General features: G+C 41.2%; 1 protein-coding gene across 2 annotated transcripts; it reads right to left on the bottom strand.

Moving 5' to 3' along the window:
* Positions 1-8,987: 8,987 nt before the first annotated feature.
* On the bottom strand, positions 8,988-26,888 carry snapc2 (small nuclear RNA activating complex, polypeptide 2). Of its 2 annotated transcripts, XM_038731833.1 has the most exons (6): positions 26,467-26,887; positions 18,792-18,965; positions 14,604-14,742; positions 12,985-13,635; positions 11,377-11,465; positions 8,988-9,643 (listed from the first exon to the last, which is right to left on the bottom strand). In XM_038731833.1, the coding sequence occupies exons 1-6, from the start codon at positions 26,680-26,682 to the stop codon at positions 9,320-9,322; spliced, it is 1,593 nt and encodes a 530-aa protein (XP_038587761.1). In that variant the 5' UTR covers positions 26,683-26,887; the 3' UTR covers positions 8,988-9,319. The 2 variants fall into 2 exon arrangements, with proteins under 2 accessions (XP_038587761.1, XP_038587762.1); XM_038731834.1 differs by lacking the exon at positions 11,377-11,465 and having other exon boundaries at positions 9,471-9,643; positions 26,467-26,888.
* Between the last annotated feature and the right edge of the window lie 277 nt (positions 26,889-27,165).

Here is a 27,165-nt window from a genome sequence, read left to right as displayed (position 1 = left end):
AACTAGTTACATGCAATTTACTCAAGTAATTTAATTACAAAATAAATGTGTTATCTGTTACAGTTAGGCCTACTGGCAATAATAAGTAATTAAATCACAATTTCTTATTAAAATATTTTTGATTACATTGGGGGGGTTACATCTGAATATTTTCTGTAAAAAGCTCAGCTATATGTTGAATATTCATTTTGTTACTTTGCGTGTTTTTTATATGGAGATGTCTTCCATTGCCATTTCCAGCTACAGTTGTTTAGTAAAGTTTGATGCTGTTCTGATGCTTTTGATTTGTTCTCATGTTTTAATTTGCAGCACCACCCCTCTACCAGTTAAAGTGCCTCCCACTGTCTTTTTAAAATGGTTAACATTTTACAAAACATTTATGGCAGCATCAAATATGGGGGAAATATATATTATCCCAGTTAACAATTGAAGGATGGGAGGCTTGAACTTCAAGTTCAAGTTGTCTATGATATCTATAATGCAAAAATGTAGCATCATTTCATGGCCTATTGGCTAGTCAATTAAATTCCAAATATTACCAGTTATATTTTTGAAGTTTTAGCCATAGTAATCTATTAACAAATAAATGTAAAAACACACTCAGTGTAATATTTAAATAGGTAAACCCCACAATTAATTGAGTTTTTGCAGCCTAATAAAAGACAAGGTCCAACGCTAACAAAGTTTCTGGAAGGAAAGGCTACTGCAGATTCCATCCACTAGATGGTGCCATAGACTTTGTAATGTGCTACAAATACACTAGAATATAAGCAGAAATTTTGAACTAACTTGACGTTCTGTAGTTAAATTGCACAAACTTTTAATTAGCAGATTATATAGACTATTAACTGAACAAAATGTAATACAGCCTTGTTCATAACATTTTGACATCATATTAATTTTTGACGAGAGTTTTACAGGCCCTTGTCTTGTCAGAATAGGGCTTGGGCTGAGTGTTTAACCATTTACATTTATTAATTTAGCTGACACTTTTATCCAAAGCGACTTACAATTGTCGCGTGCCTCTGGAGCAACTGGGGTTAAGTGTCCTGCTCAGGGACACAATGGTGGAGGGGTCACAGTGGGGGAATGAACCCGGGTCTCTCACACCAAAGGCATAGTCTTATCCATTGCACCATTGCCACCTCATTTGATGTGTATGTGGGCATGGCGGTATGTTTTTGTGAGATTGAGTGTGATGTAGTTTTAGTGCATAAACAAGTTCAGAGCAGACCAGCGGAAACAGTGATAGCTGCCATTAACTTGGCCAAGTTGTCACTGTACTTTCCTTGAACTATTGCTGCAACTGATGTTCATGAAAAGTTTTTGTATAAGCAAATGTATACTTATTTGGGATAGTCTATGCTATTGCAAAGGTATTAGCAACATCTTTGAGGTTGTACATAATGATCTGCTCCTCCAGGGCAACAGCAATATCCACATTTTCTTTTGCCAGCAACTCTTGCTTGCTTCGAACTTCCTCTGTAACAATGAGAAGGCCAATGTTCACTCCTTTTGTAGCCTGATGAGCCTTTTGTAGAAATTTGATGATTATCTTACTTTATAGGAGAGAGGTTAAAATGAGATAAAACTGTTTTGCCTCAAGGAGTTCATTGAACACTGGTCAAACTCGTTCAAAGATCCTTTTTACTTCACAACCGTAAGCGTTTTGTGATTTGGAGTTGGAATATATTGAACATATTTTTCACGCTTCCTTTTGGTTTGAATTACAAAGGACATCATACTAACAAAGCTAAAGTACTGTTGTTGTTTTTTTAAGTACAAATGTCTCAGCTGACATTAATTACATTAAGCTGATTAATATCTGGATAAATATTATATTCATATATTGCTTAAAAGATTTTAGATTTTTGTGTAAAATTTATTTTTGCACTTTCAAGTATTAGAGCAACACTTTTAATGACAAAAAAGGCTGGAACATGTACTTCTTGTATTGAAAATAATCTCTGGTTCCACACTCCAGTCCAGTTGGTGGCAGTAATCACAGGGGTGAAGTTAGTTTAATATTCAACATTCGTCGGTTTTCGCACCTGTTAGATTCAATAGCTCCGTGTCAAAATCTCCATTTCTCCCAGTTTTGGGATATAATGGAGAGCTAATTCGGGCAGAAGTTTCACAGCTGTGATCACCTCAAAATCGCTTAAGATAACGACGCAGTCCAGTGTTTGTCAGATGCGCCTGTAGCTGTAGGGGGAGTTAGGGACCGTCTGCAAATTGCAACACAGCCATTTCAACCCTTTAATAACTTTTTTGTTTTTCAACATAAAAATCTCAAACCATTGCTAATATAACTAGTGACCCCCCTCAAACATTTCACACCTGTACGTTTTTAAACAAACATGAAAATAAATTAGTACATTAATTAAATTCTTAATTATGCAAATTACAATTGAACAATTTCAATAGCTTGCTCATTGTTGAATATATTGGCACCAAATCACCTCTCATCTCTCCTGCGCATCCTCTCACAACTTTCACACCTGTTAGTTTCTGAAAAAACACTTAGGGAATCCCTTAACTCCAATGTCAGGGACACAATGCCTGAAATATGTACTTTTTGACATTGTAATTTCAGTAGCTTGCTCATTGTTGAATATATTGCCAGAACAGAGAAATACATTTTTATCAGTAAATAATTTGAAATCAATAATAACGAATTCTGATTTAAACAATCCAGTTTAATTGCACATCAAGCCAACACTACAACACTACAACACACACACACACTGCCTGCAGTTGCTGGATCTATTGGATGTGACAGTTAATGTTATGCTCACACACGCAAAGTATCAGAAAAAAACTAATATTTAACTTTGTTAAAAACGTGTGTTATAAATGTTACTAGTCATTATAAACAATAACATCAATCGCCAAGGTTGAACGAGGCCTTGAACTAACCATGTTGGGAGGCGAGATTAGGGACTCACATATGCACAATTACAATGTTAGAAAATTTTACATTAATTAACTCCAAGGAATGATTCCAATTCAAAATCCATGGGTGCAATGCGACATTAACAAAATGAACACTGGTCAAAACTGGTAGATACAGTAGTATGTACACAATGCATTGACATTAAACAGTGCATTCTGCAATCAGGAAGATTTCATTAGCACAAAGTAGTAACTCATTAGTCTTGATGACTATACCATTGACACTTACTATAAGATGTTGTACTGACCACATAATGTGCTTCCCCCTTACTAATCAAAATACATAGCCTAAATAAAATACATGCTGAAGTGCATCAATTAATGTCTGGTTGTATGTACTGGAATAGTGTCCCAGTGTCAGCTGGTTCCTCAAGTCTGCTTTATCTTCAGTTGTGAGCTCTAACAGACCTGTGGGCAAACAACGAGTTACAAATAACTATAGGAAGCAATCCAGAAAACAGTGAACATGTACTGACATCAAATATTACAACAATAATGATAGTTAACATTCAGTACCATAGATTGATAAAGACAGATGGAAAATTAAAGTAGAACACTCAAATAAGAAAAATCTACAACTAACTATTGGGTGATACATAATGTTTTAGATTTTGGAGTAACAAATTATGAACATACAACAGATTATGGACAGGTGATGTACTGTTACAGTCGTTCTCCATCGGCACTCAATCATAAGATGCTTCAAGATGTGAATCAGAATCAGAAATACTTTGACATATGGCTCTGGCCCTTAAGTGTTCTTGGCGCTATTGTCAATGTGTACTCCCAGGTACTTGTAGTCCTCTACAATGTAAATGTAAATGCTCTATTTGTATAAACCACTCAAAGCGCTTTTACACTATATCGCATTCACCATTCACTCACATTCATACACTGAGGCCCCATCCACACTAGTGTGTTTTTTAAATTAAAACAGAGACCTTTTCCTTTTGCTACGTTTGCACCTCCCGTCCAGACTAAAACGGTGAAAACGAAGACCTAAAACAGAGAAGTCTCTGGAGAGCGTTTTAGTGAAGACGGGCCAAAACGGAGGACTTTAGAAACGATGACTCTTATAAGTCATGCAAAGCAGAAACACGATGCTACTGACACAGTTTTTGAGTTGACTAAAATATTCTGTACCATGCAACTAACACTTACCTACACTTGTAATGTGCATGTCGCCGTTTACTTTGCGACGACTCTGTCGCCGCCACAGTCCCAGCTCATTATTGGTGCATGGAAAAAATAAATCTGGTCTAATTCTTCGTCTCCATTTCTTTATTCTTTCGCCAAATCTTCTGTAACTACGGAAGAGACCATCTGCTTCATGTTTACACCGGCACGCGCATTCCCAGTGTACTTGAACGGCCAGCAGATGTGCATTTTCAGTCATTTTAATGTACGGAGATCAACTCTGAAACGCAGCTAATAGGCTACGCTGGTGTGGATAGAGACTGTATTCATGTTAATTTTCCTTTGTTAACTAAAGCGCAGTAGTGTGGATGGGCCCTGAGCCTAAGTGCTCAAACAGAAACTAACATTCACACACTGGTGGGCAATCATTCTTGCCCAAGGACACTTCAACAGGTAGCTTGGAGGAGCCGGGGATTGAACCACCAATCTTCTGATTAACAGGCAACCGCTCTACTTCCAAAGCCACATACACTCAGCATCCAACATAAGTTGTAATGATTGAGGTGTTTGTGCCTAGGGGCCCTCAGATTTGAAAAATATGCCTGATTATTCCTTGCGAGTTATTTTTCTAAGGCTATTGTTACTGAACATGCAAAACATTTAGGTTTTGTAATCCATTTAAAAGAATGATTTACCTCTATCATTTTGCAGAAATCACATTTCCAGTGATTTGCTAGGCTTTTCCACAAATAACAGCTGGGCGATCAGGCAATGGGTCTCTGATAATGGTGTTAAGGGATTCCCTAAGGGCTTTTTTCAGAAACTAACAGGTGTGAAAGTTGTGAGAGGACGCGCAGGAGAGATGAGAGGTGATTTGGTGCCAATATATTCAACAATGAGCAAGCTATTGAAATTGTTCAATTGTAATTTGCATAATTAAGAATTTAATTAATGTACTAATTTATTTTCATGTTTGTTTACAAACGTACAGGTGTGAAATGTTTGAGGGGGGTCACTAGTTATATTAGCAATGGTTTGAGATTTTTATGTTGAAAAACAAAAAAGTTATTAAAGAGTTGAAATAGCTGTGTTGCAATTTGCAGACGGTCCCTAACTCCCCCTACAGCGACAGGCGCATCTGACAAACATTCAGTGCATTGCGCTATGGACTGCGTCGTTATCTTAAGCGATTTTGAGGTGATCACAGCTGTGAAGCTTCTGCCCGAATTAGCTCTCCATTATATCCCAAAACTGGGAGAAATGGAGATTTTGACACGGAGCTATTGAATCTAACAGGCGCGAAAACCGACAAATGTTGACTATTAAACTAACTTCACCCCGGTGCGGTAATGCACCTCTTGGCTAGTTTGCCAACTGCCAATAAAAAAAAAGAATTAGTTTGAGTGAAAAAATTCAAGCCTGGCGGCGACGAGCTTGTCCACGACGTTTTGCACTGGCGACGGAGTAGCCTAGCCACATGTAGCTGTCACACGATGGTCTACTTTGGTAGGTTATCCGTGGCACTATCCACTCGCCATAACGCAGAAGCTACGCCATCACCTGACGTGCACCTCCTCAAAAATGTAACTACCCCGCAGGTACCCCGCGCTTTTAAGTAACATTTACTACACAGTATGCATGTAGACCCTACGCAGGAGTATAAATCAAGCTTACAGGCCCATTTATACTCCTGCGTAGGGTAAATGTTACTTCAAAGCACGGGGTACCTCCCGTCGACTCGGAAGCATTGCGAGGTCAACATGCGTAGCTACGCCGGTAGCCATGCATATATACTGATAAAATGCATTATATTTTTGTATTTTGAATCATTACCTGACAGCTGAATTTTGTTTCCTTTTATATAAATAAAGACATTTCCACCATAAATTGGTGCAGAATATTTCTATAGAAGTCAGTAAATTAAGTGTTTAATCCCCACTCAGATATTTCAGCATTAAATATTACTTTATTAAAATAATGTTAAAATATTTTTCTCGTCTTGTTCTCATGAACACAGAATTGTGCATCATCACACCCCTAATCTGAGCCCTTATGTCTCGACCACTTTTAAACAAAGAATGTAACATAATTATGACCGTTTCAGTTAAGGGCAGTGATGTTAGCTACTTACTCATTCAGTTGGTCCTCTATATTGTTTACCACACTTTTCTTGCTGTTTTAATACTGCGGTCGTGTTTTTTTTCGTTTCTTTTTTTTTTTTTTTTTTTTTTTTTTAATATGTGCATTTTTTCATCGTAACCCTTCTTCATTCGCTGTTACTCACTGTGTGCAAAGTATGCTGCACACGTCTTTTCCATTTCAGCATCAATAAATCTGTGATCGACCGTGTGGTCTCGCGCCCATTTATCGGAATAACTTACACATGGCTTGACATAGTCGCTCCTCCTCAGCCTAGTTTGGCCTTGTGAAATGGATAAGGCCAGGATGACCACACTAGGTTAAGCCTAGCTTTTTCTGTTATCCTGGATTTCTATAATAAATATTTAAAACTCATGCGCTAGGCTCCTGACTGTCTTCTTCCTGCCACAACCTCTGGGTCTAAATCTCTATTTGCAGATTTTGAAAAGAACATACATTCGGTTGTATTGAGGTGTAAACACGAGTTTCTTAACTACACCGAACAAAATTACAAACACTTTTGTTTTTGCCCCCATTCATCATGACCTGAACTCAAAGATCAAAGACTTTCTCTATGTACATAAAAAAGGCCTATTTCGCTCAAATATTGCTCACAAATCTGTCAAAATCAGTGAGCACTTCTCCTTTGCTGAGAAAATTCATCCACCTCACAGGAGTGGCATATCAAGATGCTGATCAGACAGCATCTGTACCTTAGGCTGACCACAATAAAAGGCCAAATGTGCAGTTAGTGTATTGGGGGGGGTCCAGGAGGGGTCTGGAAACCAGTCAGTATCTTGTGTGACCATCATTTGCCTCACACAGTGAGTTGATCAGGTTGTTGATTGTGGCCTGTGGAATGTTGGTCTACTCCTCTTCAATGGCTGTGCCAAGTTGCTGGATATTGGCAGGACCTGGAACACGCTGTCGTATACGCTGATCCAGAGCATCCCAAACATGCTCAATGGGTGACATGTCCGATGAGTATGCTGGCAAAAACTGGGATGTTTTCCACTTCCAGGAATTGTGTACAGATCCTTGCAACATGGGGCCGTGCTGTATCATGCTGGAACATGAATTGATGGATGAATGGCACAACAATGGGCCTCAGGATCTTGTCACGGTATCTCTGTACAATCAAAATGCCATCAATAAAATGCACCTGTGTTCGTTCTCCATAACACACTCCTGCTCATCCCACAACCCCACCGCCACCATGGGCTCCTCGATCCACAGCGTTGACATCAGCAAACCAATCACCCACATGACGCCATCTGCCCTGTACAGTGAAAACCGGGATTCATCCGTGTAGAGAACACCTCTCCCAAGTGCCAGACACCATCGAATGTGAGCATTTGCCCACTCAAGTCAGTAACGACGATGAACTGCAGTCAGGTCGAGAACCGACGGGGACGACGAGCATGCAGATGAGCTTCCCTGACACGGTTCCTGACAGTTTGTGCAGGAATTCTTTGGTTATGTAAACCGATTGTTGCAGCAGCTGTCCGGATGGCTGGTCTCAGACGATCTTGGAGGTGAAGATGCTGGATGTGGAGGTCCTGGGCTGGTGTGGTTTCACATGGTCTGCGGTTGTGAGGCCGGTTGAATATACTTCCAAATTCTCTGAAACGCCTTGGGAGATTGCTTATGGTAGAGAAATTAACATTAAATTCACAAAACACAGATTTTTACAGTTTTGTGAACAATATGAGAGAAACAGGCCTTTTGTGTAGATAGAGAAAGTTTTAGATCTTTGAGTTCAGCTCATGATGAATGGGGGCAATAAATGTGTTGCGTTTATAATTTTGTTCAGTGTAATTAGAGATATTGAACAAACTGATACAAACTAAACCCGAGGAGGAGGACCCAAAGTTGAACATTGAAGAACACCAACATAATCATCAATCATTTGTGGGGTTTTATGATCTATGCGAACACATTGTTTTCTGTCTGTAAGGTATGATTGTATCCATTTGATTACATTGGGTAAAAAATTTTACTTTGTTAGCTTTGTAATAAAAACCTCATGATTAACTGCATCACAGGCTTTCTTCAAATCAAGGAAGACAGCCCCAACTACACCTCCCTGGTCCAATTTAGCCTTAATGTTTTACTGTACATTGTATAATTCGTTCAGAGGTGCTAGCAGTCGTCTTATAAAGTCTATATTTTTATGTAGCACGTCATCCTGTGGCAGCTGAAACGCAAATATGCCTGTGATGCATCCCATAGGATGATGAGCAAAGCAACACTGCATAACACAAGGCACTGAGGAGATCACATAAAGCCTCCAGAGCGCCACAACAACAGAACTTGTAGCAGAGATGGCGGCAGCAGCAGCAACAAAAACAAGTCCCAGGTCCCACCCAAGTGAGAGAAAAGGAAGAGGCCTTTCATGATCACCTAATCAGAAAATATCTGGCCAGGTAATTAGCTCCTCACGTCTGGGGACGCTCCTGATGAGATGGCGGATGGTGTCCTGGGAGAGCTCCTCTTAGACCTGGATCAGGGCATAAGTGATCTCCTGGACTGTCTGTGGTGCTGCTTGGCGGCCTCGTATGCACCTTTATCCCAGAGGTTCTCAAATAGATTCAGGTCTGGGGAACGTGAGGGTCAGTCAGTGGCATCAATACCTTCGTCATCCAAGAACTGCCTACACACGCGGACCATGTGAGGCTGGGTATTGTCCTGCACCAAGAGGAACCACTGCACTAACGTTGGTCGCAGAGGATTTCAAGAGAATTTATATACACACAAACATTTTATGAGGTCAGTTTAATGTTGTCTTAACAAAAGCAGATGAACAAGAAATAAAATAACTGTAAAATTGAATAAATTCTGATTTAAACAAGAAACTATCCAATCAAAAATCAAGTCAACAATACAATGAATCTGACCAGACATCTCATTCCAACTTTCAATGGTTGAGATTCTGGTAGATACTAAGGTTCTGTCCCAAGCCCAGTAACCTCTAACCAAATAATTTGGTTCTCAACTCTAGAATGGGTATAAAAATAATGTATTATTATAGAACGTAGGTTTAGTGCATGCTCAATAAATAATTACATTCTAAATTTTGAACCCTGATCTATCTGCGCATCAACAGTTTCAGTGGCACCATAAAAGGGTTGAGGGGGGGGCAGAGTCCCATCACATCTGCATCTCCTGATGGGTTGGATGTGTTATTGTTCCCTGACGATTGGCACTCAGCTTCCTCTGACTGCAGTTTCTGCACTCCACTGTCCGTGGTATCACTGCTGTCAGCAGTCCCAGCTGCATTCTGCTGACTGTTTGTTCTGGTGCCGTCTTGACAGCTTGGTGCCTCGGTCTGAGCACAGAATCTTCCCTTCAGGTCTTTTAACATTTCTCTTGCAATCTTGGAGTCAGCAGGGGATGAGAGACATTGGTACACCTGAAGACAGAAAAAGGGCTGTTGAGGTTAATTCATACCTAATTCTGCAAGAAAATTTCCAAAAAATGTTTGTACCAATACTTTTACAAGTTCAGTGTTTACCAGGTCTGTAGTGATACATACAGCTTCCAGAAAATGCTGGACTCAACTCAAGTGCTGGTGATAAAAGCTTCACTCAGTAAGTAGGTATTACTGTAACTACTTACTGACTGAAATGCACTTGGTGTGAATGCACAGATTAGGGGTGGTTACATATTTTTACAAAATTAACTGGACACATTTTTTGTTTGCTATATGCATCCATCAGAGAAGCTCACAAGTCTTTGAGCTAGAGTCCAAGTCAAGTCTCAAGCCACTCGTGGCTATAATGAATGTTGTATCACCTGATGCGTTCAATCCAGACTGCATCGCAAGGAATTCTCTAACTGTAACCCGTTTTTCACTTAACCATGTAATGTGCAATGCAGTTAACTAAATAAAACTGTAACATTACGTGATCAACAATAAACCTGTAACATGTTTTTCACAGAGCACAACCATGTATCCTAATGAACAATGCGTCTACAACTAATGACAGCTTACAAACTACTGTAAGTCAACACACCCCAGACTGTCAAACCAGTGTAACGTTATAACTATATAAAACTATAACGTTACATGATCAACAATAAACCAGTAACCTGCAGCAGACGTTCATTTTTTTATTATATTAATATATACTACATGTTATGTAGGTGGGTTATAGGTAACGAAGGGAGGGGAATAACAGCAAGCTCATCAGACATTTCCTAAAAATAAACACTGTTCACGAGTCCGGCACCTCGAGTCCGAGTCGAGTCTGAAGTCTTCGAGGACGAGTCTCAAGTTAAGTCTGAAGTCACTGTGTGTGCGACTTAAGTCGGACTCGAGTCCTCATCTCTGGCATCCACTAGAGATCCAGATTCAGTGTATGAAATTTGATACAAAATCACCAGACGGTAGTGAAAATATATTCCTTTTTGAACAAAAACCTACTTATGGACTCATGCTGCCCTCTGCTGGAGAGATTATGTCTGCACAGGTCACTCTTTTGAGGCGACCTCACCTCACAATTTGTACAGTCTGGCTCTTCGTGTGGGCTTGTACATTCTATTGCAAGTCCGAGTTGCGGACATGGAGCTCACAGAGCAAGGCCTTCCTGGGCTTCCAGGGACTGGTCAGGCAAACTTTTGTAGCTTTAGTATTAAATGTTGTGTAGTTGCTAGTTTTGCATGTTGATCTGAATAGTTCAATCATCTCCTTTACTTTGTTATTTCTGCTACACTCATATAGCTCAAATGTAAGTGGAGGAGGAACACATTTATAACAAATTAAATAAAAAGGCATCCGATTTGCCAAATTTACAAATAGACTGAGCTCTGAGTTAGCTCCTGTAAATGATTTACTTAAAAAGAACAAAACCTGCATACCTGAGAATAAATCTAACTTTATGATCCATCCAGTCAATGTTCCATTTCTTCTACCTTTAAAACTGTTATGCTACTAATTTAGAAAACACATACACTGAGCAACTGGATTTTCCAGACACATCTTTACGTTGACTTGACAGACCAGAGACCAAATTGTTGGCTCATGAAGGCAGTAGAACTAATGGCCCAACCATGCACCAAAGGTTTTAATTCATATTTAAAATTCAATATTTTATCCGTTTACTGTAGCCAGTAAGCAACTTATTACTGTACAGCCAGTTATACCTGGACCAGATGTTTGTGCAGTTTGTTGCAGTCCAGCAACGGAAGCTCCTCTGGGAGAGACATCAACAGGTCCAACACAATAGCACTCTCTGGAAGATATTAGGGAAATTAATTAATTTAATTGCAGTGGTGGGAAATGTCTTATAAATAACTGCAGAAATATAACAGTTAGAAATATATTAGGGATGCACAATATTTCAGTGGCTGATATTGTTTTGTCTGATAAATGAGAAATGTATTTTATTGTTCCAATATTAGCATTTCAGTCGATAATTACGTCTGATAAAGCAGAGCCTTGGCTGCGGACCGGAATCAATACCTGCTTCAGTAGGAATTATTTAAAGGTTTTCTGTCTCTACTGAAGGGGACTGAGCAGCACAACAGAATACATGATCTGCTCTCTGCAGTTATATCCACACTACTACGTTTTCATTTTAAAACACAGACCTTTTGCTATGTTTGCACCTCCCGTTGCGTTTTAGTGCAGACAGGTAAAAGGACGCATCTGGCTTCCTGATTGGGTCTTCTATGCAAAGTAAAAGCACAAATCTAAAGCCTAAATCTTTAGCCTTCTTAAGTTTCCTTAAATAATACAGTAATTTCTGAGCTTTCTTCACCAGCGTGGAGATGTGAGATGACCATGTTCTCTATGATGTTGATTCCCAGAAACCTGAAACTGTTCACCTGCTCCACCTCAGCTCAGACAAAGGTCTTTCCCTTTGCCTGGGCACTGCCCATTCTTTCTGTATGTTCATTGATCAATTCTCATCCACCATCTTTGTTGGTGCAATACAGAGAAAAGTCATGTTTATGAATCAGACACTCCTTTTGGCCACTGTGGGTTTCATTAATTTCGAGACTTTGCTTTTTGTAATGGGCTCAAAAGAAGAGAAGTTGTCGAAGTTTCTGCATTGACAGAAAAAAGATACAAAGATATGGCAAAGAAGAATTATATTACAGCTGAGGCTTTTGAGCTGATTTTTCAAAGTGAAGAGGTAGAGGAAAATATCTTTGATGGGTTGAGTAGGCAACAGAGCAGAAAAATGAGATTTTGCAGATCTATTGTTTTTGCACACTAGGACACCGTGTGCTCTTCAAGGTATTTAGTAAATAGCTTATTCTAGCTAAAATAAACAGACATAGGCATACACAGTATAGGATGGAAATAAATAGCATGCGAAATAAACCAAATACCAAGGTAAACTATTATTGATGTCTCCCCCTCCACAAACATCTCCTACAGAACCAGGAAGAATACGTGCCTATCATGTCAAGGGGCATCGGCAAGGGAAAAATAACAATTCCTCGCCAAAAATGCCCATGAACACTACCCAAAAAATGGGCTCAACTCATTAACTTCTAGCTTCAAATGACTTCAAATGGCAACTTTAGATGTGGACTTTTTCTTTCAAGATCATGGTAGTGCTGGTTTCAGAAAAAGTTCAGTATTTTCTTTTTGTTTTGTTTTACGGGCTAATATCCCCCCATAATAGAGTGACAGACATAAACTGAGGTTTGTGCTGGGGATGTTGAAAAAAGGCAAAACACAAAGGCCTTAATCTGGGTCACAGACTGTTAAGATGACACCAAGACGCCAATATGACTCACCCATGGGGGTAAGATTACACTCCTCATTCGGTTTGTGGATGACACTCAGGTAGCGATAGATCCTCTCAAAGTCCACTACGCACTTGATGCCAAACATCCTAGGACTGTCTTTTGTGGAATATTTGCTGGTGCGACCAAACCTGGCATGAAATGCTGTGGCAGGGGTGGAGTGTGGTGGCACAGAGCGGGTGGAGGAGCTGCTAGAGGTGGTTAAACTGGAAGATGCAACACAGGATGGTGCAGTACTGGGGACTTGAGATATACTGGCGGCAGAGATGGATGAAGTTGGCATTGAAGAAGAGGTGGTGGTGGTGGTGAGGTGATGCTCTGAGGGCTGATTTATAGAATTGCAAACATTTTTTAAAACCGCTCCGGAGCTAGAACTGGGTGTAACTTGTCCTGGAATTGGTGTCAGGGTCTGTGAGGCAGGCCGTGGTGATGTAGAAGGCACAGTGAGTATTTTTGCTGCAGCGGACTGGCAGGAGGAGGTTCCAGCTGTGTTAGAAAGCTGTTGGTGGGGTGGAGGGATTTTGCCGTTTGGCACTCTAACCACTTGGGATGGTGCTGGGAGTCTTTTGGCTGGGCCTGTGGTTGGCATTGGAGTCTTGAGTACCAGGAGAGGACAGGCTTTGTTGGTGCCAGGAGACATACCTAAAGTGGGGGAAATACTACATTGTAAAAGCTGTAAAATGCTCTTGTTATCACAGTAATATGGAGGAAAGCAGCAATACATTTGACCACGGAGATTCATCTGCATTGAGTATGATCTCAGGGTCAAGGGGCTATGGAGGATGTTTATGGTCAGAATTCAAACTAGTCCAAATCAAATTATGTCCAAGTTATCCAAGGTGGGTTAAAATCAAGGACAAGTGGACTTGGTTGAAGATACTCGAAGATATTTCAGCTCTCCAAGAGGGTTCTTCAATTCTAACTGACTCTCGGGGAGTCCCAGCTATTTAACCTCTGTGGGGTCATTATCAAGGTGAAGATAGCTGAAGATTGTTCTTAATGACTTTTGCTGTGTGTTTGGGCTCATGCTGCAGAATAAATTTGGAGCCTGTACTTCTCAACACTGAGGAGACCATTCATTCTGACCAAATCCCCAACTTTCAACTCAAACTTGAAGCACCATGCTTCACTGTTGCTTGCAGACACTCATTTTTGTACTGCTCACCATATTGTTTGAGCTTCTTCAAAAGAGCTTGGACAGCACATCTGGAAACCCCTGTCTAACTTGAAATGTCTGCCTGGGAGAGAGCTAGTTGATGCAGTGTAACTACCTTGTGTCTTGTTGCTGTGCTCAGTCTTGCCATAGTAAACTGTTTGGCTGTTCCTCACCCAGCTGGATTCCTCCTACACAGCTGTTTCTGATTCAGTTAATGAAATGTTTAACCTACATACTGAATTGGTGATTAGCACCTGTTTGGTGTAACTGTTTAATCATACACATGATGATATGCCTACAGAATCCCTGACTTTGTGCAAGTGTACGAAGAACTGATGCTGTTTTCTTTAGTTCACTCCTTTATATCAGTTGGAAATGACGAAGGCTCCTGATATCAGATATTTAGCGTCAACCAAATTCTTGTGAATTTGACAGAGGAAGTTGAGGACGACACCTTGGACTGGCAAACGAGGCATTGGTCTCAAAGGGACGGTGCGACCAATGGGCCTGTCTTCGTCTGTGGGTGGTCTTTGGACCTGGGGAGGATCACGGTTCCTCAGGGTACGAGGCTCTGTGGACGACACTAACAGCATCTGAGAAATACAGGGAGAAGGATGGTGTGAGGAGAGAGATCAAAGATTCAAGGCAGAACTAATGAGAAATTCAGATCTGAGCAGGAAAACACAAGTTTGTCTCCAAACTAGAAAGCTTTCAGATTAGGCTGAACGATTTGGGGAGAAAATCTAATTGAGATTTTTCTGCCAGATATTGTGTTTATCCCATGTTCTCCTCTAGTTTCGTTTGTTGTTGTAAAATGTACCCACCCTGTGCCCACTCCAATTGGTGAGTAGGATCGTAACAGGAGGCGTATGGCACTTGTGATTGGCAAGCAAGTCTGGTACCCTTTCATTTAAGAAAGAAAAACCCACAATGGTCTCTAAAATAACTTGAAACTGACAAAAGTAGTAATAAAATAAAATCAGTGTGCTGCTGCTGACATGCGGTGACGAGCTGCAAGATGGCTCCGGCCAGCTCCGCCAACTTTTAGCTTCAAAACGGCACTTCAGAACGCTATGGGTGACGTCACAGACACTACGTCCATTTCTATATACAGTCCCTCTGAACATGCTTTGTTTTAAATTCCTTACAGAATGTTTGTTTTATTTCCATTCATGAGTGACCCAGGGGGTTTGATCGATCCATTTTGAGATATATTGTAGTCTACTGGACAGGAAGTAATAAGCAAAACAGTTCTAATCCACCACAATCTTTGCTTTTTGCAGAGTTTTTAAACTGATTCATGGGAGTTTATTTTTCCACAAAAACTTAGAGATTTGAGTCCAGTGACTTAAACCAGACGGCAGAGGGTTGGGTGGTTAACACTGAAAACAGGTAATTGACTTTAGGTAGGACCATCATTTTTATTGATTTATTATTTATTGATTTAAGTAGGAGCGTGTAGTTTAGCCATGTCAGTTCTGACAGCCTGGAAGAAATATTGGCAGCCAGATATTTAATATATATTTGAATTTTTTGTTTTAGCTCTAATTCACGAGATCTCTCTTTCTTTTTTTGTATGATGAGTAGGAGATTATTTTACCTCTTGACTGCTTTTGCTGCCTCCCAAAGAAGACCAAGTTGGATTCCTGGCAGGTCATTTGTTTCCATATATTTTCGCACTCCTTTTTGAATTAACTAATAAAATCTAGGTCTTTAAGCAATAATGTCTTACGTCTCCAATTTGTAGTTGCTGTTGTGACTCTTTTAGTAAGAGTGATAGAAACTGGTGCATGATAGTGAATCTGAGTGTCTGAAATGTGTCATAATTGAGCTGCTAACCAAAAAATTGTCTAGGCGAGAATATGAGTGGTGGACTGGTGAAAAGAAGATATATATTCTCTCAATCTGGGGTGGTGAGAACGCCAAACATCGCAAAGACCAAAATCGCTCATGTATTGTTTAAGGGTGTCTATTGATTTCCAAATACATTAACTGCCTGCTGTAGTGAGCCTGTCAACTGCTCGATTACATACCAGGTTGAAGTCCCCTCCTATTAAAAGAACAGTGACTGTGTGAGCAGAGAGTGAGGTGAAGAAAGCATGAAAAAAGGAGGGGTCATCAACATTCGGGTCATAGACATTAGCAATCTATAAAGGAGTATTTTGAATTGAACTGTTAACTATAATAAATAGACTTTCTGGATCTATAGTAGTAGTATTATGATTGAAGTGTGTTTTTCTATTTATCATAATGGTAACTAGGGCTGCAACTAATGCCTATTTAAAATCGTATTTGATTGCAGAGTGCCATAGCGCATTCGCACAGCACATCCTATTGCTCGTCCCTCTCTTTCTCACTCCCCTGTCCCGCTCTCTCTCCCTCATGAACACAGCTGCACAAATCAGTGCATATATATATATATATACACACACACACAACAGTATACTATTAGATAAAAATTAATTTTTTATCTAATGTTATAATATTACACTAATACACATTAAAACTAGTTTCTCCTCCATGTTGTAGAAAGAGCCTGGCATATCAGTGTGCTCCTTCAAGCCTCCTCCTGAGAGCAACACGTTCCACTCGTTCTGATTTACTAAAAAGTTACTGTAATACTGTTCAGTATTCTTGTTTACATTAGGCGTGGGTTGTATGGGTGCTGCTGGTATATCGTGAATCCGTCCCTAAACAAGCACCAATCACAATCAAGTTTTTTGTGATGACTGATCAGTATTTTAAAAGCTGTTTTCAATATTTTAAAATGCTTAACATTAAGGCCAATGCCGAGGTGTACAGATCTTCACTTCCAGTCCTAGGGTTTCATACCATAGTTGTACACAAGGAGGAGCAAACACGTAGTTTAAATGTGTATAATAAATAGTTTGTTAAACTCTTTTGCCGTGCTCATAAATTTCTTTGAGCACATGTGCTCCTTGGGAAAAAGGTTAGCGTAGACCCCTGGTGCAGCTTATTGACTCGATTTTTTTTACATGAGCAAGGTACACTGCTCAAAAAAATAAAGGGAACACTTAAACACCACAATGTAACTCCAAGTCAATCACACTCCTGTGAAATCAAACTGTCCACTTAGGAAGCAACACTGACTGACAATCAGTTTCACATGCTGTTGTGCAAATGGAAAAGACAACAGGTGGAAATTATAGGCAATTAGCAAGACACCCCCAATAAAGGAGTGGTTCTGCAGGTGGTGACCACAGACCACTTCTCAGTTCCTATGCTTCCTCGCTGATGTTTTGGTCACTTTTGAATGCTGGTGGTGCTTTCACTCTAGTGGTAGCATGAGACGGAGTCTACAACCCACACAAGTGGCTCAGGTAGTGCAGCTCATCCAGGATGGCACATCTATGCGAGCTGTGGCAAGAAGGTTTGCTATGTCTGTCAGCGTAGTGTCCAGAGCATGGAGGCGCTACCAGGAGACAGGCCAGTACATCAGGAGACGTGGAGGAGGCTGTAAGAGGGCAACAACCCAGCAGCAGGACTGCTACCTCCGCCTTTGTGTAAGGAGGAGCAGGAGGAGCACTGCCAGAGCCCTGCAAAATGTCTGCTCAAACGGTCAGAAACAGACTCCATGAGGGTGGTACGAGGGCCCGACGTCCACAGGTGGGGGTTGTGCTTACAGCCCAACACCGTGCAGGACGTGCAGAGAACACCAAGATTGGCAAATTGATGAAAGCAGGTTCACACTGAGCACATGTGACAGACGTGACAGAGTCTGGAGACGCCGTGGAGAACGTTCTGCTGCCTGCAACATCCTCCAGCATGACCGGTTTGGCGGTGGGTCAGTAATGGTGTGGGGTGGCATTTCTTTGGGGGGCCGCACAGCCCTCCATGTGCTCGCCAGAGGTAGCCTGACTGCCATTAGGTACCGAGATGAGATCCTCAGACCCCTTGTGAGACCATATGCTGGTGCGGCTGGCCCTGGGTTCCTCCTAATGCGAGAAAATGCTAGACCTCATGTGGCTGGAGTGTGTCAGCAGTTCCTGCAAGAGGAAGGCATTGATGCTATGGACCGGCCCGCCCATTCCCCAGACCTGAATCCAACTGAGAACATCTGGGACATCATGTCTCGCTCCAACCACCAACGCCACGTTGCACCACAGACTGTCCAGGAGTTGGCGGATGCTTTAGTCCAGGTCTGGGAGGAGATCCCTCAGCAGACCATCCGCCACCTCATCAGGAGCATGCCCAGGCGTTGTAGGGAGGTCATACAGGCACGTGGAGGCCACACACACTACTGAGCCTCATTTTGACTTGTTTTAAGGACATTACATCAAAGTTGGATCGGCCTGTAGTGTGGTTTTCCACTTTGATTTTGAGTGTGACTCCAAATGCAGACCTCCACGGGTTGATAAATTTGATTAACATTGATAATTTTTCTGTGATTTTGTTGTCAGCACATTCAACTATGTAAAGAAAGGAGTATTTAATGAGATTATTTCATTCATTCAGATCTAGGATGTGTTATTTTAGTGTTCCCTTTATTTTTTTGAGCAGTGTATTTAGTGTTATCCAAGTTGTATCACTCTACTTCCATAACTCTATAATGTCCTACAACAAACATCTGAAACAAAATAATAGCAGCCCAACTTGACTTATCAATGTCTGGCTGCAGTACCTGAGAGAAAGCAGTAGAAATGGGTTCTTCGAGGGTTCCAGCGACAGCAGAAGCAATGTGTGTCCAAACCTCAATGGGCTTTCTGACTTTCTTCTCCTCCCATCTCTTCTTCTTCAGCTTGAAGCTGGCACATGAAATCACTTTGTTCTTCAGCGATTCCACCACAGAGTGGATCTAATGGCAGAAAGGGATAACTCACACATATAGTCGACACATTGTCTCACAGTTGCATGTTCTCACTGAGGTTCTAACAAAATTGCAGTTTCAAACTGATTAAAATGATTAGGTGATTGACATTCAATGGTTCTGGCTTCCTAAATGTTAGGGTGTGACGATTTTATTTTCTATACATAATTGTTAATTGTAGGGATCGACCAATAGGCCTGGCAGAGTATTGTGGCCGATATTCAGCATTTTTCCAATAATCTGCATCAGTCATTTTAAAAGCAGTTTGCCAATATAATTCATGAAAAAAAAAAAAAATTGCGCTTCTTTGGTTTTGATGCAGCCACAGCTCTCTGTCTGTACTCACCACTCTGTGGGCTCGAGCAATGTACCGCCCACAGTACTCTCTCAGGAGCTCCGCCAAGCGAAGTGAGCGGAGATCAGTATAGATTACACAAGTTGACCATAAGCACTTACACTTACTGGAAGTAAGTGCAGCAAAACCAGCAGTACTAGTAAAAGGCTGATACTGTATTAGTACAATAAGCAGGAACGTGTACAAAGAGATATTTTATTCTGCTCGGTCTCATCCACCGCAGCTGTGTTTTGGTTTTACGCAAGCACATGTGCTAGCTCGGCTCATAGCTAGTTTGTTATAAACAAGCTTAAACAAAATCTCTGTCTGTAGCCTGTTTAGCTGAGATGCTACGTACCATAATGTTTAGCAAATCCTTGTAAACTCAACTGCTTGTTAAGACAAACCAGTTCCTCTCTATCAGCAACAGCAGAGGGAGGATGAGGGAGGACTGATAGGGAAAGATTTTCATTCTTAACTTCACTCAGTATTTTGATGTCAGTTGATGACATGTTCCATTTGTTTCCAGTGAGATACTGATTTTATATAGTGACTTTGCTGCTGTAAACTTTACTTTTGTGGCTGCTCTGAAAACATTTAGTTAAATAAAATATAATAATTAATATTAAATTTGATTACTGTTCTGAATTTATTTCTTTTTAATAATATATTTTTTAAAAGGCAATTATTAAGTTGTAGAGTGAAATTGAGTTTTGTTACTCCCTTCTGCTACATAGCAGACAGTAAACATTAATAAAGATTCAATTATGAAAAATGGGTAACAGGTCAGTGGATGATGCAGTCAACTTGGGACTGCATCACATCCTGTAACACCTCGACTCTCCAGGGACATATGCAAGGATCCTGTTCGTGGACTTCAGCTCGGCGTTCAACACCATCATCCTGGACATCCTCAGCACCAAACTCACCCAGCTCACTGTGCCAGCCTCCACCTGTCAGTGGATCACAAACTTCCTGACTGACAGGCAGGTGAGACTGGGGAACATCACACGATACGTGCAAACCGGAAAAATGATTTACAAGCACAATGTGCGAGTAACTACAACCTACCGTAGGCTAACCCTCCCCGCCCGCTGTGGCACCGCTAATCGTTCAAAACACCCCCGCCCCGAGTAGCAGCAGGATGTGACACAAAGCTGGTGTCAATCATATCAGAGTTGTTAAAACTCTGGCAGGAAAAAAGCCAGCCAGCACTGGGAGAGATTCCGGTGGGCGGATCGCTCGGTGGCTGCTTGAGCAATTCCTTTCAAAACAAAGGCCGAGATGTCAGCAGCTGGAGCGGTGAGACAGAAGACAGCAGGGAGAAGATAAGGAGGTTGTGGGTTTCGCTAGCTGGCTATTTAGCTATATCAGGTGCCTTTTCTTGAAACATGTTCAACTTTTCATAAAATAGATGTGCTCGTCAGTTTCACTTTTCACTTTCTGACCAATCACAGCCTGCATGGGACATTAAAAAAAGTTTGACGTGCTACAGTAAACTTTTAAAACATTGTACCCTTCTTGTATGAATGTTTCTGATTATTAATGAGATAACGTTAGCAGCATTAACAAATTAAGAGACCAAAGTAGGCCATTTTTCTTGCACAAAAATTTAATGAATGAAAACAACTCATAAACATGAAACTGCTGTTTTGTCCGACTGGAATAAATATTATACCTGTGGTGAGCTATTTAGTATATTATTACATAAAATTACAATGCATATAGAAAAATTAAATCATTAATATATTAACATACATTCTATTTATATTAGAACTAGTTTAAATGAGTATTAGTATTTGTGTGCCAGTAGCTCCTAGCCTCCTCCTGAGAGCAACACGTTCCCCTTGTTCTGTTTTACTAAAGTGACTGAAAAGTGTAATTTAAAATTCTGCATCAAATCAACGGCGTAGCCTATGCGTTAATACTGTTCAGTAGTCTTGTTGACATTAGGTGTGGGTTGTTTGCTGGTGTATCGTGAATCCGTCCCTGGTTCAAAAACTACATAATAATCACAGTAATGTTTTTTGTGATGAGTGATCAGTGTTTTAAAAACTGTTTCAATGCCAATTTTTCAAAACATCCGTTTCAATATTTTCAAAAGCTTCAACAACTGTTTAAGGCCTCTAATGGTTTCACACCATCATTGAACACAAAAAGAAGGAGCACACACGTAGTATAAATATGTATATAATAAAGTTTGTAAAACTCTGTGTTACTTTAACATTTTTTACTGTGCTCCTAAATTTCTTTGTGTTTTTCCATTTAGGAGCACATGTGCTCCTTGGGAAAACCTTAGCGTAGAGCCCTGGGTCATTGGCCTCATCCAGGACGGTGATGAGTCGGCCTACAGATGGAAGGTTGATCAGCTGGCTCTCTGGTGCGGTCAGAACAACCTGGAGCTTAACATGCTCAAAACTGTGGAGATGACCGTGGACTTCAGGAGGAGCCCCCCTACTCTGCCCCCCATCACCATACTCAACAGTCCTGCGTCTGCTGTGGAATCCTTCAGGTTTCTGGGATCCACTATATCCCAGGACCTGAAGTGGGAGCCCAACACTGACACCATCATCAAGAAGGCTCAGCAGAGGATATACTTCCTGTGCCAGCTCAGGAAGCTCAACCTGCCTAAGGAGCTGCTGATCCACTTCTACACAGCCATCATCCAATCTGTCCTCCATCACTGTCTGGTTTGGATCTGCCACCAAAAAGGACAGGAGCAGACTGCAACGGACAGTCAGGACTGCAGAAAAGATCATCGGTGCCAACCTGCCCTCCATTCAGGACTTATACATTTCCAGAGTTGGGAAACGTGCAGGAAGCATCACTGCAGATCCATCTCACACCGGACACAACCGGTTCCAACTTCTCCCCTCTGGTAGGCGCTACAGAGCACTGTATGCCAAAACCAACAGACTCAGGAACAGTTTCTTCCCACAAGCCATCACTCTGATGAACAGTGTCAGGAACAATTCTTATGCAATAACCCAGTAACTCTGTCTCTAATCAGCCACCTGTTCATTGGCTAACACTTATTATTTATTCACCATTCTCTATTTCAGTGGTGTTCATACTGTTATATCGTCATATTGTAGATACTGTATACCAATACACCTACCTCAAGTCATTACTCCTGCACAAAATACTAATACCTATTTATTCCAGCATCCTTTGCACTGTGTACATGTATGCATGTAAATGTACCTGTATATCACATCCACCTCCGACATGTACATACTCCTGCATCCTTTGCACTCTGCTCACTGCACTATTTTTCAATATGTCTACATTGTTTTTGTTCATAGTGTGTATATTTGTGTTGTCTACATTGAAGTCTGTGTCAGACTTTATTATGAGTAAGCACATCGTGAGCAACGTACAACCCGGCACCTGGACTCCCCATGAACCTACGCCAGGATCCTGTTTGTGGATTTCAGCTCTGCTTTTAACACCATCATCCCGGCCCTGCTGCAGGACAAGCTCTCCCAGCTGAGCGTGCCTGACTCCATCTGCAGGTGGATCACAGACTTCCTGACGGACAGGAAGCAGCACGTGAAGCTGGGAAAACATGTCTCTGATTCCAGGACCATCAGCACCGGTTCCCCTCAAGGCTGCGTTCTTTCCCCCCTTCTCTTCTCCCAACAGCTGCACCTCCAGTCTTCAGTCTGACAAGTTTGCGGACGACACCACCCTCATTGGGCTCATCTCTGGTGGGGACGAGTCCGCCTACAGGTGGGAGATCGACCATCTGGTGACCTTGGAAACGGTGGTCCCAGCTCTTTTCAGGTCATTGACCAGCTCCTCCCGTGTAGTTCTGGGCTGATTTCTCACCTTTCTTAGGATCATTGAGACCCCACGAGGTGAGATCTTGCATGGAGCCCCAGTCCGAGGGAGATTGACAGTCATGTTTAGCTTCTTCCATTTTCTAATGATTGCTCCAACAGTGGACCTTTTTTCACTAAGCTGCTTGGCAATTTCCCCGCAGCCCTTTCCAGCCTTGTGGAGGTGTACAATTTTGTCTCTACTGTCTTTGGACAGCTCTTTGGTCTTGGCCATGTTAGTAGTTGTTTGATTGATTGTTTGTGATTTCTGGATTATTTTTTTTTAGATTATGTCTCTCACAGTGGACATGCACCTACGATGACAATTTCAGACCCCTCCATGATTTCTAAGTGGGAGAACTTGCAAAATAGCAGGGTGTTCAAATACTTATTTTCCTCACTGTATGTGTAAAACACTACTTGGCAATAACGCTCCTTCTGATTCTGATTCGTACTTTAATAAACTCCTCTCTCTGTGCAGGCTGAACCCATTGATGATTAAAAGTAGCACCACGAGCGGGGGCGCTAGTGCGCATGCGTAGGATGTAGACGTGCTTAGCTTGTGCTCTCCACTGCAACTTATGCAAAATTACCGAATACCACGATAAAACTGTCCAAGAGCTGATATTTTTTGCTCGCTCGCCTATTTCATTCGTTGAACTTTGCTAATTTGAAAATGTTGAGGCAAAGAAACCCTCCTGGGAAGCCCAAGACCATCGATGGATACATCGGCAGTGCTAATGCTAGCGGGGCTAGTGCTAGTGATAGCCGCTCTAACGCTGGGTAAACAGCACTTTTCACATCCCAAATCTTCTAAGTGATGACAACTTTGCTAAGAATATAACCTCTAAATTGGAAGATTTTATAGAATTAAATGATAATGGTGAAGTATCTGACTTGACCCTATGGGAAACATTAAAAGTCGTTTTGCGTGGTGATATAATCTCCTACACCTCAGCCATTAAAAAGGAGAGAGAGATGAGGCTACTTGAAATTAACAACACTCTTTCTATTTTGGAAAGAACTTACCAAATTTCTAAATCACCGGATCACTATAAAGAGATATTGAAGCTTAAATATGAATACAATGATGTTATGAGTGGCCAAGTTAAGAACTTACTTTTGAAATTAAGGCAGAAACAGCTTCGGGATAAACCAGATAAACTGTTAGCACAACAGCTTAAAGGTGCCCAGGCTTCAAGAGCAATTAGTGGTATTAAGTCTAAAACAGGCATTCTTCTAACCAATCCTGCTGACATAAAGCATAGTTTCAGTGAATTCTATTCTGAGCTTTACTCCTTAAAACACAATGTTTCACAATCTAACTTGAATGATTTCTTTGACTCTATATCATTGCCCAAAGTGAGTGATGCTGCTACAAAATGTCTTGATTCAGACTTTACACTGCAGGAAGTCATCAATGCCATAAAGTCATTTCCATCCGGCAAAGGCTGCTGGGCCCGATGGTTACTGCACAGAGTTCTACAAGAGATTTTGTGATGTTCTTGCACCACTTATGCTCAGGATGATGCATAATTCTAAAAATGATGGAAAACTGCCAACAACCCTTTATGAAGCAAACATTTCTCTAATTTTAAAAAAATGGCAGAGACGAAACCGACCCTGCAAGCTTTAGGCCAATTGCGCTTCAAAATAACAAAAATCTTGGCTACTAGTTTGAACAAATATCTGGCTTCTATCATCCATCTCGACCAGACAGGGTTTATTCCCGGCAGACTCTCTTTTTCTAATGTCAGGCGGCTGCTCAATACCATTTACTCTGATTTTAGTGGTACCAATGGAGCTTCTATTTTGTCCCTTGACGCGCACAAAGCCTTCGATCAGGTCGAGTGTTTGAGTCACTACGCAGGTTTGGATTCGGGGAAATTTTTATCTCTTGGGTGAAACTGATATATGCAAAAACATGCTGTTCTGTTGACGAATGGTGATTGGTCAGCCCCTTTTTTTTTTGCAACGCTCGGTTCAGCAAGGCTGTCCATCATCTCCGGCGCTCTTTGCTATTGCACTGGAGCCTCTTGCTGTAATAATAAGAGAGCACCCACAGATGAAGGGGCTTCAGATTGGAGGAGTGGAAATGCTTATCAGTTTATAAATTACCAAATACATCAGTACAAACAGCTATATGTTTTAACCATTGTTTTCTGCCTGCCTGGCATGACATACTGTACCATGATTGGAGAAAGAGGGGCTTGGTTTCAGTTAATAATCTGTACATTGACGGTAAACTTGCATCATTCAGCCAACTGAAAGGAAAATACAATCTCCCTAATTCCCATTTCTTTCGGTATTTGCAGGTAATGCATTACGCCCAATCAAAAATTGAAGATTTTCAAAATCTACCCCTGGAGCATGAAATTTATGATATTTGCAAGAGCCCTCCTCTCTCCAAGCGTCTTATTTCGAGAATTGTACGTCCATTTGATGACTGTATTGTTGCGCACACTGTGAAAACTAGGGATACTTGAAAAGAAGAGTTAGGTGTGGAATTATCTGAATCCATGTGGAACACCTGTTTGTCTAATATTCATTTCTGCTCTATAAACAGCAGACACCAACTAATTCAATTTAAGATTGTACATCGCTTGCATTATTCCAAAGTCAAATTACATAGAATATATCCATCAGTTTCCCCGGTGTGTGACATTACACTGTCCCATGCTTTTTGGGCCTGCTCTTCACTGGCAAACTTTTGGTCTAGAATATTTGACTGGTACTCCAAAGCATATGAGCGGCCCCTTCAGCCCGAGGCTGGACTTGAAGACAATTCCAACTATTATGCGGCAACCATTGGAACTGGGACTGATAGTTGCCAAGAGACTGATATTGAAGGAATGGAAGTCTTCCTTTCAGGTATGGGTCATTGATATGCTATCCATAATACAAATGGAGAAACTCCGCACCAGTCAAACAGACACATTTTTCCGTTCTTGGAACCCATTTTTAACTCATTTTGAAAAAGCTAAATTACTACTTGTGTTCCTGTATTGACAACTTTCCTCCTACTGCTGTATTGAATAGGACTGTAAACAACTGGCAATAGCTGCATCTGAGCCCTGTTTGTTTATTTAATTTGAAAATGTAAATAAAAAAAATTAAAAAAAAGTAGCACCACGAGCAAAAAGCAATACATTATTTTAACGTTAATTGTGTTACTTTTGTAAGGCGTTATTCTGAGTAAGAGATGCAAAAACGGAGAATCGATCGCTCGAAGTTAACTTAGCTTCAGACGTTTGTCGTCTTTGGTTCACATCGAGCCGAGCTGCCGAGCAGGACCGAACAACGTTAACGTTATATTTACATTTGGTAAACTTACCTCTGCAACGGACCGAGTAGGCACGTATTTTCTTAGAAAAGCATAGTCGATGTCTCCGAGACCTCCGGCGGTCTTGCTGAGTCTTTTCAGGGCATCCAGGAGCTTCCTTTGCTCCGGTCGCTGCCACTTACCGGCCAGTTTGCCTGAACGCTGCGGTACCGGTTCAGGTTTCAAGTTGCGGTCTGGTTTAGTTCGTGTTCGAGGCGGCGGTTTCATCTCGACTCACGTTGCTGATTGAAACCGAGCTCTTAAAACAACTACACCGGACCTAAAGACTCACTCAGAGAGCCGTGTCTGCTAGTATACACATCCTCTATACGTAAAAGTGAATTTAAACCCTGAGCGGCTTCAACGCCGACAAAACGTAGCAAAACGCTCTGAGTTTGAACTCGTCCCCTGTCTTCCCGATAGAGACCATCCGGTAAAGCCGTAAACCAAACGCCTGTGCAGTATTTTCAGGATAAAGGCGCGATGTCGCAAATTCCCACAGATGCAGTCGTTCTTTCAGGGCTGATGTTGACCTTATTTCTTCACAAAAACAAAGACAAGAAAAAGCTGTTGAGCTCCTTTACCTTTTTAGGGTTGGGGTTTCCTGGTTTGTAAATGGGTTCACAAGCTTTTTTAAACATTTGTTTGTGCCACACACTGTATAAAATAAGGTTTATGCACTTTGATTGAATACATAAAAAAGAAATGGAA

The sequence above is a fragment of the Micropterus salmoides genome, unplaced genomic scaffold, assembly GCF_014851395.1.
Source record: "Micropterus salmoides isolate LMB-PRFRI ecotype aquatic unplaced genomic scaffold, ASM1485139v1 Ms_hic_scaffold_2, whole genome shotgun sequence".
Classification (NCBI taxonomy): domain Eukaryota; kingdom Metazoa; phylum Chordata; class Actinopteri; order Centrarchiformes; family Centrarchidae; genus Micropterus; species Micropterus salmoides.
The sequence above is the reverse complement of the archived record's forward strand: the minus strand, read 5'-3'. Positions and strand labels throughout refer to the sequence as shown.